This window comes from Centrocercus urophasianus, unplaced genomic scaffold, assembly GCF_019232065.1.
Source record: "Centrocercus urophasianus isolate 14NV4802_14NV808 unplaced genomic scaffold, USGS_Curo_1.0 seq_25, whole genome shotgun sequence".
NCBI classification, from domain to species: domain Eukaryota; kingdom Metazoa; phylum Chordata; class Aves; order Galliformes; family Phasianidae; genus Centrocercus; species Centrocercus urophasianus.
The window spans coordinates 13,308,145-13,319,598 of record NW_024884811.1 but is presented as its reverse complement, the minus strand read 5'-3'; the positions used below and the strand labels follow the sequence as shown (position 1 = coordinate 13,319,598).

General features: G+C 43.9%; 1 protein-coding gene across 3 annotated transcripts; it reads right to left on the bottom strand.

The window, feature by feature from the left end:
• Positions 1 to 65: 65 nt before the first annotated feature.
• On the bottom strand, positions 66 to 11,220 carry HMGCS1 (3-hydroxy-3-methylglutaryl-CoA synthase 1). Of its 3 annotated transcripts, XM_042825568.1 has the most exons (11): positions 9,778 to 9,824; positions 8,249 to 8,706; positions 7,775 to 7,900; positions 7,099 to 7,263; positions 6,277 to 6,445; positions 5,394 to 5,564; positions 4,591 to 4,697; positions 4,135 to 4,260; positions 3,650 to 3,813; positions 3,121 to 3,227; positions 66 to 1,414 (listed from the first exon to the last, which is right to left on the bottom strand). In XM_042825568.1, the coding sequence occupies exons 1-10, from the start codon at positions 9,816 to 9,818 to the stop codon at positions 3,135 to 3,137; spliced, it is 1,620 nt and encodes a 539-aa protein (XP_042681502.1). In that variant the 5' UTR covers positions 9,819 to 9,824; the 3' UTR covers positions 66 to 1,414; positions 3,121 to 3,134. The 3 variants fall into 3 exon arrangements, with proteins under 3 accessions (XP_042681502.1, XP_042681503.1, XP_042681501.1); XM_042825569.1 differs by lacking the exons at positions 66 to 1,414; positions 9,778 to 9,824 and adding an exon at positions 11,115 to 11,220 and having other exon boundaries at positions 1,469 to 3,227; XM_042825567.1 differs by lacking the exon at positions 66 to 1,414 and having other exon boundaries at positions 1,469 to 3,227; positions 9,778 to 9,823.
• Between the last annotated feature and the right edge of the window lie 234 nt (positions 11,221 to 11,454).

Below are 11,454 nucleotides of genomic sequence, written 5' to 3'. Positions count from 1 at the left end.
TGTTTGTCTCTTGATCCAGAAACATGGTACAACTAGTGCAATAACTCAAGTAAAACAGAAAGAAATTATCAGTGGAAGTGATCTTTTAATAAAGATCAAATGGCATTGCATGTAACACACTTCGGAGATCTCTCAGTACAGCCACGTAATGGTTAACTTCTTGACAAGTTTTACCTTAGCTTGACACAACTATACCACTGCAAACAGGACAGTTTTTGCAAAGAACTAAGTTCAAACAAAAAACTGACTGCAAATTCTTAAAAGCATCCTAAGCAAATTAAACTTGCTAAATTAAAAACAAAAACAACTCTAATTACATTTTAATTAAAGAAAGAACAGTGCTGCTGTTGACTATGGTTCTTAATTTGTCACAGTCCAAAGGCAAATTCAGATATGCTACTGTAGCCCTGCATGTATGGTTGCAGTTTTTAGTGCCTAACTGGCTGGGTTAAAAACCATTAATCTCCTGACATCTTCCACAATTTGTATGATTCTCACAGTCTCTAAATGCTTGGAATAGAGCTGCACTCCAATAAAGAGACAGATGTAAGCATACTCATAAACTCTGAAATTCTTGCTTCAGCAGTAGATAGCTGTAAGTAAATTGAGGGTTGCCAATACCAAAGTCTAGTTACAAGCTGTATCAACCTTCTGTCATACTATTTGGGCATGAAGGCTAGTAGCAAAACTGATTTTTATATTCTTGACCACTAGAAGTTAAAAGTTGGATACCGTGACAATTCCAATTTTTCTGAGTGTCACCAAGATGTTGCCATGTCCCACCCTATCTTCATCTTTCAGGTAATTTATACTTTAATCAACCAGCCCAAATGCAGTAATGGAAAAGTGCAGTAGCTTTCCTCTGAACAGGCACAACTGAAATGCCTATGCTAAGGCAGAGTCTGAACGATTTTAGTTAAGGTGAGTACATTACTGAAAGGTTTAGAGATACATCTAGTGCTCTCAAATATAAAAGCAGAATGCCTTGTCTATTACAGGGACTGATGTTTCGTTGACCTTAAAAAGAGTGAGTAATGTCAATAAGCAACAGGATGACTTTGAAAAACCACTTGTGGGAAACGAGGTTCAACTAGACTCAGCTATGCAAAAAGCAGGAACCAATCCCCTTTCAGTTTTTGTGAGAAGGAGATAAAACAATAGTACCTTTCAAAATACAGTAATGAGATTAGTTTTATTTCATAGGCTGTTAATGAATTTCTCCACTATAAACAGATGCCACCTGAAAACACTTATCTTGAAACAAAGCCTTGAAGTAATGATTTTCCACAAGCCTCAGCAACTCTTTCTTTCCATTTTTTTGTAATGAAATATTAAAGAGAACGATCCAGGAGATCCACAAAGACTGTGAACCCATAACTTCAAGTTTTCATAAGGCCAGTTTCCTCTTTCTTGCCTGTTAAAGAAAAATTGCATCCTGAAAACCCAACAAGTCAGCACTACTCCAGCATGTTTCAAATATCTCAAACTTTATTTTAATAATGGATCTGCCTCACAGTGAGGTCCCTGTGGTTAAATTTTTGTGCCAGTAGCAGCTCAGTTCTTGGCTTGTCCACTGCCAGCAATGGACTTTTGTTCCATGGCATTTTTATTTTCTGGTGCCAGGACAAGTTTCATGAGGGCAAACTCAATCAAAATACTTGCAAACACTATTTTCATGCATCATTGCTCCATCACTTTCAGCAGAACAAACAGATTATTATCCATCGAATTATAAACATCAATTTTATCAAGGCTTGACTGTACAAATACAGCAAGTTACCAAACCCTATTAAGTGACAGATATTACAAACACACTGTTACACAACAAAAGATTGTGATTTAAACAGATGAATATTTTTTGCTACTTTATGAGACGCGTAGCTCTGTAGAATTAGCGAAGAAATAAAGTTTAACAAAACTTCATTCTATACATTAGCTCAATTAAATATATATTACAAGCTTACAAGGCTCATGTCATAGTTTATTTCTAATCTGGGCTTTAAAAAGCTACCAGAATATAATCCCCATAAGTAATATGTATCTACTACTTGCAAGACGGATAGCTTCTAGCGTGCATGTTCAGAAAAAAAAGAAAGAAAAGACACCACTTCTACGACATCCCCAGTGGAGAGAAGAACTTCAAAGTACAATGCCAAATTCAAAGTTAGAAACTGTCTCTTAGAAATGTATTATACAAAGAATAGCAAGAGGTCAGAGTTCCAAGTTTGGGTCATCCAAACCGATCTTTTTTTCAGATTACCAATTAAAGCAACTCTAATGATATCTAGGAGCTTTACTTTAAAAGTCTGCTTCCTTAAATGTTTCTGTGACAGTTTAATAATCCTGAAAAAGTGCCGTATCAGTCAGTTCAAGAAATTTCTTATGAAGAACTGTTTGTCTCCCTTGTAATTCCTCTTTCCCTGCAGGCTTCTATGATTTATAACGCAGGCATAGAACACACAAAATGGATGGTAGGTGGAATTACGAAGTAACTAACGTAGTCAGTTACAGAGTTTCTTAAGGGCGAAACTATCAGCCTTGTGTTCTTGAACCAGTCATTCTGATGGAGGGAAAGTAATTTTTTCCAGTAATGTTATTTGGTTCTATACCTTTTCCAAAGCAACGGTGTGAGGAGAGGTAGACTGGGATAAGAAAGGGAAGGTAATAAAGGGAAAGAGAAGTGCAGTATTCAGAAGACTGACTAGTTACTGTCAAGGCACTGAGAACCCTAACATTAAAAGCTCAGACTTTTGCAAGTACAAGTAGAAGTTAACAGTGGAGGTTTCAAGTCATTTGACATGGGAAAAGCAAGCAGAAGATTCATTCTTTTCTATGTACAAAGACCTTGTAATAGACTACTACTACTCAGCAATTAAAAAATTCAGACACGTTAAGGAATCCACAAAGCCCCTAGCAAGTTGCTCTATCCCCCGTATATTAATGATTTTAGTGTTCTGAAAATACTATAAATATCAGCACGCAGTATTACGACAAATCCTTTCAAGGAGTTTAAACAGCTTGTTCATGCTCCAATTAAGTACTACTGTATAATGAAACTCCAGTACTACTGTAATCTTTCCACTCTTTCATCCTACCCTCACACCTTTTTCCATTTCCCACCTCACAGAGGTATCTTAATGCTCCCCATTGGAAATGGCAACAGTAACGCCTTCAGATTCTGTTGTTGCAGGGATTCTTGGCACTTTCTTAGCAGGGCTTGGGATGTGCTAAGAGGAAGGGAAAAAAAGCATTAAATACAGGTTTCTAGTTCACATACATTCACACTTCATGGCTAGTCCAACTTCCGAAAAACATTCATGCTATGCTGGATGGCCTGCTCTTAAGTCATTTAAATTGGTCATGGCTCATGCAAATGAACGTGTGAAAAGAGTCTGTTTCTTCTTGTTTCATTCTTGTGTGGTTTCATTCATTCATGTTAGGATGAAATGTGCTTTTTAAAAACCCATGCTTGATTTTTTTTTTTTTTTTTTTTTTTTTTTACATTTCTGGTTTCTATGTTACATATTTTAACAAAGCATTTGAAAGAACTTTTAAAACCCCTTCCTCTTTTAACACATGTACACATGTGACAAACATACAAACCGTTCAACCATTTATATCAAACTTTAAAAGAGCGCTCAGTGTTCACCTCATGAACAATGCCTGGGTGGACAACTTCAACTCCTGCCTCCAGGGGTCCATCAACCATAACCGGGCGCCGCGCGTAAGTTCTTCTGTGTTTCTCATCCACACGCACAAGATACCATGTTCCCTCAAAGAGATCTTCTACTGAACACTGTGGAATATAGTTGGCTGTAAACAAAGAAAAAAAAGGCCAATGATGTACTGTCAGCTGGCTCCTGTTGAGCGCTTTATGCAACAGCGGCCATCAGGTGCTGCAGTTTGAAGTAAAAAAAAGCAGGAAAACCAAGTCTGCATTTTCACTGCAGTCACACGTCACATCAGGCCAATAAATACAAACTACTAAAAATATCTTTACAAGGTATACAGGTATAGAAAAAGTTGGATGTCTGCTTCATTCTACACCCAAAACATTTAGTGATAGCCATGCAAATTTTGTAATAAGTATTTTGCTGTAGGATTAGTAACGTTTTACATTTACAACGTTCTTACCCAAGTGATGTGTCTCCTGTCTAATCTTCATGTTTTCAGCAAAGACATCAGGTGCAATGCATTTTCTTGAGTCAAGTCTTGCTTTAAGATCAGAAAGGCTGGCAGTAATTTTGTCCAGTGCAGAACCTACGACATAAAATTATAATGTAGGGTAGCACCAGTGCTAAGCACAGCACATCAGCACTGCATCACTGTTCAGGACATTTCCCATTATAGAAGCTGAACTTCTAGTTAGTTACAAATATTCCTAACAGCTTGAGCAAAGCTCTTGTAGCATCTGAAAATGCAATCTATTTGCCTAAGGACATACTTTAAAGGTGATCCTGCTCTAGGGAATACTTTATATGACTGTAATTAAGCACTGTTCAACACGTTTACTTAAGCTGATGGGTAATACAACAAAGCAAACAAAGGTAAGCTATGCAAAGGAGTTAATTTACATCTCCTTTTACTCACCAGGAGTGGCATCCTGTGTAACTCTGATGGAATACAGTGTAGCAGCAAAACCAGATCCATAGGAGAACACACTAATTCTTTGTCCTGCAAGGTGCTCTGGAGAGTATCTGTAAATCAAACAACAGTTGGTTAAAGTGAAACTAAGGCCAAGGTGCTAGTTTTAAAATAACCAGAAAGCGCAGCTGACTTAGAAAAAGCTGCCAGCAGATTGTATCTGCTACAATAACAATTCAGGGTCTTACACAAACGAATGAAAGAGGATTTCAACACCATGATTTTCAAACCTGCCTAAGCAAAAAAGATCAAAGAAATGCTCTGCATACGATTATCTACAAAGCAGACGATTTTTGCAAGTGACAAATACCTTAAAAGGAACATTCACACCTTGGAACAGAAAGTAACAAAAAGAGAAAAGAGGATACAAGACTACCGGTTTAGAAAATAATGCTGCATGCAAACTTAAGTTTTCGATATTTAAAAACAACAAAAAAGCCATAACATGGTACTGGGTTGTTTGGAGCAGTGTAGGACGAAAGGCTAGTAGAAGGTATGGCACATTAAAATTTGAGATCCAGCTTTGAAAAGCAGTAAGCAGTGCTTTTGATCAGCTTCTGACACAGAAATTTTGACTATACTTGTCACTTGAACTAATTGTGTTTGTAGAATAATTTTGTAACAGTTTTTCTAATTAAGGCAACCTAATAGGTAAACATTTGCTACATGTACTTTTACAGAGGGTTTTCCAAAAGAAAAATGCTTACATACAGAAAGCTATGACTTTGATTTTACAATTTTATGCTTACTGGGCTAGAAGAGAAGCAAGGCAACCGTAGACTGAAGGTGTGTACATGTTTCCATTCTGATTGGACACAAGTAAAGAAGCTTTGGTTTTCTGATTGAAGAGCTCTGCACTAGCTTTCATAAAAGCTTTTTCCACATCCCTGTCAAAATATGTATCTTCAAGCTTTACATCCCTATTTGGAAAAAAAAAAGTGGTCAGAAACCATTATTAAAAACAAACAACAGGAAGGAAAAACTTCTCTGATGTTTACCAAGTTAATACCATCTGAATAAAGATGTGGTCAGCAGGGACAGGGAGGTGATCGTCCCTCTCTACTCGGCTCTTGTGAGGCCCCATCTGGAGTACTGTGTCCAGGTGTGGAGCCCTCAGTACAAGAAAGACATTGAGATTTTGGAAAGGGTCCAGAGGAGGGCGACTAAGATGATCAGGGGGCTGGAGCACCTCCCCTATGAGGACAGGCTGAGGGAGTTGGGCTTGTTCAGCCTGGAGAAGAGAAGGCTGCGGGGTGACCTCATTGCAGCCTATCAATACCTGAAGGGAACCTACACCCACGAGGGGAGTAAACTCTTCAAAAGGGCTGACAACAGCAGGACTAGGGGAAATGGATCGAAGTTGAAGGAGGGACGATTTAGGTTGGATGTTAGGGGGAAGTTCTATACAAGGAGAGTGGTTAGGCCCTGGAACGGGCTGCCCAGGGAGGTTGTGGATGCCCCGTCCTTGGATGTGTTTAAGGCCAGGTTGGACAGGGTCCTGGGCAACCTGATCTGAATGTGTGTGTTTGGTGGCCCTGCTAGGCAGGGGGGTTGGAACTACGTGATCCTTGAGGTCCCTTCCAACCCGGGTGATTCTGTGATTCTGTGAAAGAAGACAGCAGCCATTCTCACCTGAAAGCTTCCAGACCACTGAAAACACCATTTGCTGTTTCTGCATTCTGGTCACTGAGAAAGTCATTCAGCAATAGCCTTGCCACAGACTTCTGTACCAGTTTACAGTAGGGAGAATGAAAGATCATGAATCCAAAGTCATTCAAGGTGAAACGTCTGTCTGTCCCCTCTGGAAGTGGCAGGAAACTTGTGTTAGAAATTATTTTTTGTATTCATCTATTAAAATAAAATAGTTGGATGGCATGATCCAGACATCTCTATGTCAACATACAAAATGCAGAAGTCTAACTCCTGCTGGCAGGTTCATTTAAAATGCTGCCAAAACTTCTGTTTAAAATTCTAATTCTTATAGATCTCATGCACCAACTAACATTTGCCCTGTTAGAAGAAACAGCTATATGCTTTAGAAAACTCAGAACTTCCACCAAGCATTTTGAAAGTAAGAAATACTCTGCTTCATCTATCTAATCCCAAACCTATGCTGCTTAGTATGGGTGAAGCAACTACTAAACACATTTGAATAAAAACAAAAAACATAATTACTTAATATTTATATATTCGCATCAGAAATGTTAAGAGCGCTGGGTAAAATAACATGCTCTTAAGCAAGTATTACAACAACAAAAGCCTGCAGAGACTATCTTTATTGACTACTAAGCCCTCAAACATATCAGAACAGAAATAACAATTTCTCAAGGATGAAAAGCATGCATTCCAACCACTGCAGAACACACAAACAGGGGACTATACTAGTCAGACAGAATGCTAAGACTCGAAGACATTATCTACATAACTGCAGTAACATCTTAAGAGGCGATGTACCTTTTTGCCACTGGGCATGGATCTTGTTGCGATAAACACTATAGCAGCGATCTAATGCACTGAGGTAGCACTGTATGGACAGTTTGCCATCAACTACAGGATATTCAGAGACCATATCTGGTTTATAGAAGTCATAAGCATGCTGCATGTGGGTACCACGCAATCCTGATGGAGAGAATTTAACAAAGCCAAAAGTTACTTTATTAACCTTTGAGTCACTTTGAATACATACTTTAACATGGAAAGCAAGTAATATCTGGCCCTAAATAAATAGGTTTTCTTAGGACTTCAGGCCCTTCTAGGTAATATTTCAGAAACAGATTTCAGTTACCTGGTACTCAAGCATGGTACAATTGAGCTTAACAAAAAGGTAACAAATAATTTCTTTTTGAAAACAGGGCGCTCTGTTACTCAGCTCTAGCCCATTCTTTGTCAATTTTAATCGGAGAATCTCCAAATTAAAAAACGGACAGAAGCACCTTTAATAGGTTCTTGCTGCTTCTTACATTAGGACTTGGCCAAGTGAGCAAAACCAAGAGGAGACAAATGCAATTTCTGATGTTAATGGAGGTTAATCCTTCAAACACCCCAGGGAAAAAAAAAAAAAAAAAATGGACAAGCTTTAGAAAGAACCTGGTATCTGGTGGAAAAGTGTTTATTTTCTCACAGGACTAACCTCTCTCAAAAATTAGAGGAGCATTTGGACCAACTAGCATAGCAACAGCACCAGCTCCACCTGTTGGCCTGGCATTTCCAGTGGCATACACGGCAATGTCTCCAGCAACAACAAGTGCATAGCGTCCTGTAAAAACACAGAAATAACAAAGACAAATAGCCATGAATCCATATTTTAACATCCAACAGTGATTTTTCAGCCTTTGGTTACTCAGGGTAAGACTCCGGGATTAAGGGTCTCTTGAATCCCTTCCTCCCTTTCACTTTATTGGCAGGAAAAGTGAAGGAAAACTTAGAGGAAAAGATGATTATCTAGTGATTATCCATGTTGTTATCTCTTGTACATAATTAACTAGTGGCAAACATCCAGAACATTTAAGACTCTGATAGTTTGCCCTCCGGGTTTTATATGGTTAAGCAGACTACTCAGTGGTAGAGAATGATGCAACTCCTAAAGAAAATTCCCTGAACTTACCATCCCAAGAACTGGACTCAATCCAATTAATAGCATTAAAAAGAGCAGCAGTGCCTCCATAGCACGCATTGGTTGTGTCAATTCCTTCTACATCTGTATTACCAGATTCTTCAAACAGCTGCATCAGGACAGTCTTCACCGATTTTGATTTATCAATTATTGTCTCCGTTCCAACTTCCAGTCTCCCAATGCAGTCGTAGGATAGGCTGTTCCTCTCCATAAGCTTCTGAACCACAGTCAAACAGAGGGAATTGATATCCTCTCGGTCAGAGCAGAAGCCCATCTTTGACTGGCCTAACCCAATGGTGTATTTGCCTGCATCCACACCGTCATACTTCTCCAGCTCTGTCTGGTCAACATACTGAGAGGGAAAATAGATTTCCAGTGCAACAATACCCACATCTTTGGGCCAGCAGGATTCAGTGTTCACTGGAAGAGACCCGGGCATCGTGGCAGATCTATAAGCAAAGAACAAACAAACAGCTCATTTACTCACATACATCATCACCAACATATTTTATATGCTCCATCCTTCTGCAGGTTTACAGAAAAGATAAAGTTTCAGGGTAAAGTTTTAGGTATTCTGCAAATTTGTTTGCCAAAGGCAAACCTCAGAGATTTTTGGTCTGCATATACCATAAATGTCATTATAAATTGTATAACATTTTATGTTAATAAGTTGGGTGGGTTTTTTTGTTTTTTTTTTATTATTTTATTTTTTATTTTTTATTTCAGCACCAGAGCTTGATGTACTTTGCCACTGCCATTTCATGGAGCAAAATACATGATGAAAGCATTTCAGAAACATCAGTCTACACACATGCTATTCTATTCCTGTACACAGCTCTCAGTTTTACACAAAAAAAGCTACACTGATTTTTTATTATTTATTATTTTTAAACGTTGCTGACCGAGAACGAGCACACGCAGGAGAGGTGAGCCTTGGAACGGGACAGAACGGTTCCGAACTGCCTTTATTTTCATGCAGAGCGATCCGTTTCGCTCACGCGCCAGGCAGCCGGGTTTTGCTTTTGTTTTCCCCAGCGCCGCTCGGCAGTCGGGGGGGGCGCCGCAGCCACTGGGCCTGAGCGGTGCTGACCCGCGCAGCGCCGGGCTCCGCCACGTCCCCGTAACGCAACAAATGAGCTCGGCGACCGTCCCAGGGAGCTCACCGCGCTCCTTCCAGCGCCGTGCTCAGCCCGTACCGGAACGCGGCCCCTCCACCCAGAAACTACCGCACAAGACGCGCGCCGCGACCGCCGCAGGGAAAGCACCGAAGGCGCGCTCCCGCCCGCAGGCAGTGCAGTGGGGACGCGCCGCCCGGAGCCGTTCGCAGTCCGTCCGTCCGGACGCGGCGTCCTCAAGGTTACCGGGACCCGGGCGCGGGCAGAGGCCGCCGCCGGGCGGAGGGAGCCGCGCCCGCCCGCTGCGCTCTTCCCGCGTTCGGGCCGGGCCGTGCCCTGCCGCGCCGCGCCCCGCTCCCCCCAAGCCAAGCGCTCCCCGCGGAGCCGCACAGCCCCGGTACCTACACGCTGCGGAAGCCCATGGCCGGCTGCCAGCGCGGGCGCATGCGCGGCTCCCGCCAGCCGGAGATGTGCGCACGCGCGGAGCTCTGACCGCGCGCCCCCTCCGATGCGCCGGGAGCGCGCCACGCGGGCACGGCGCGGCACCTGGGAGCCGGACCGAGGGCGGGGTCGCCCTCGGCTTTCAGCCGCCTTCTCGGGAGCCCTCCGAACGTGCGCTGCTCGGGAGGAGCAGAGCAGATATACGCTGCGTGCTGCGGCCGGAGCTGCGAGGGCGGTGCAACCCCACCCCGTGAACGGAGCTCACGCGGAGCCTGGGGATGCTCGGTGGCCGCCCAGGACCGCTCGCTGCACGGAGCCTTCGGAAGGTTGGATTTATCGGGTTTGAACGTAGCCGGAGAGCCGAATGACTGCTGTCTCCACTGCCTGCTTCCAGCACCCACATCTGCGCAGGCAGTGGTGAGGAGCCGCGAACAAACCGACACCGCAGACACGAGGTCTGTGCCGCCTGAGTGAGGCCGGACTGAGCTGCGTCCCCAGAGCCAGCAGGACCCTGTGTGCTTCCGTGCTCCCTTTCAGCTGGATGGGACCTTCTCAGATCGTTGCGTCCAGCTGCCTGACCAGCTCGGCGCTCACCCCAGGTCACAGCACACCACTGAGCACTGCCCAAATGCCTCTTGAGCTAGCCCTTTGCAGACACTGGAGATAAGCAGCAGCATTTAATCCCGTATAGTTTCTGCAGTTCTCTCATCCAAAGGCTTTTTACAGAAGAAAAAAAAAAAGAGGCAAGTGGTGCTGTGTCCTCACAGCAGCTCACCAAACACACCCGACAGAGCAACAGCCAGGGCTGCCGGCTGTACCGCAGTGTGAACGCCTGGCTTTGTACCTTCACTCTGGGAAGAAAAGGCGTTCTCAGTCTAAGACGAACAAGGAGTAATGAGGCTGGTTGTGGTTTGTTTCGCATCCCATCACGATTACATAGGGAGCAAGCAGCACGAAAAGCTATAACTTTCTGCTGGGGTACCCAGATACAGAAACGCACCTTCCCACTGCAGTTAGTGGTTTTCGTTGTCTTTATTAGTAGTTTTTATTCCCCTATAATTTAGCGTTAGCATTTCCTGACAGCTTTTTAAAAGGCAGGAAACGCTCGGCTGAAAGTTATAAAACCCAAAAGCAAGCCTGCTCCCCATCAGCCCCGTACCTGGCAGCCCTATCCTCTCATCACCCCCCCGCCCCGGGCTCTGCCCCAGACGCGCTGCAGCCAGCGTACAGCGCCCGCCCCAGCTACGCTGACCCCAGCCCGGCCCCGCTGAGGGACCGCCGCGCTGCCCAGCGGTTCTCACCTGCACAAGGCGATGGCTCCGGCTCCGCTATCGATGGGCGCGCTCGCACACACACACAAGAGGACAAGCAGACACGGGTAGCCGGCACGCGGCGCCTTTAAACCGCCCCGCCGCCTGGGCTCCCGCCCACGACCTGAGCGGCTGCTCCTCCGACCAATCACGGTTGCCGACGCATAGGTCCCGCCCTCCGGCCGCTAGGCGGCCGCAAGAGAAGGCGGGGGGAATGGTGTGAGAAAGTGACGCGGCGTGGCCAGAGGGCAGCGCGCCAATGAGAACGCGGCAGAGGAAGCGGGCGCTCAATGGGAGCCGAGCGCAGCGCGCGGACAGCCAATGAGATCGC

Bases quoted from the DNA above. Each gene is read 5' to 3' on its own strand.
- HMGCS1 (XM_042825568.1), bottom strand. From the start codon at position 9,818: ATGCGCCCGCGCTGGCAGCCGGCCATGGGCTTCCGCAGCGT. The intron at 6,446-7,098 runs GTACATCGCCTC...TGCCACTTCCAG, and splicing joins CCATGCCCAGTGGCAAAAAG to AGGGGACAGACAGACGTTTC. The intron at 5,565-6,276 runs GTGAGAATGGCT...TTTTCCAAATAG, and splicing joins AGTGGTCTGGAAGCTTTCAG to GGATGTAAAGCTTGAAGATA.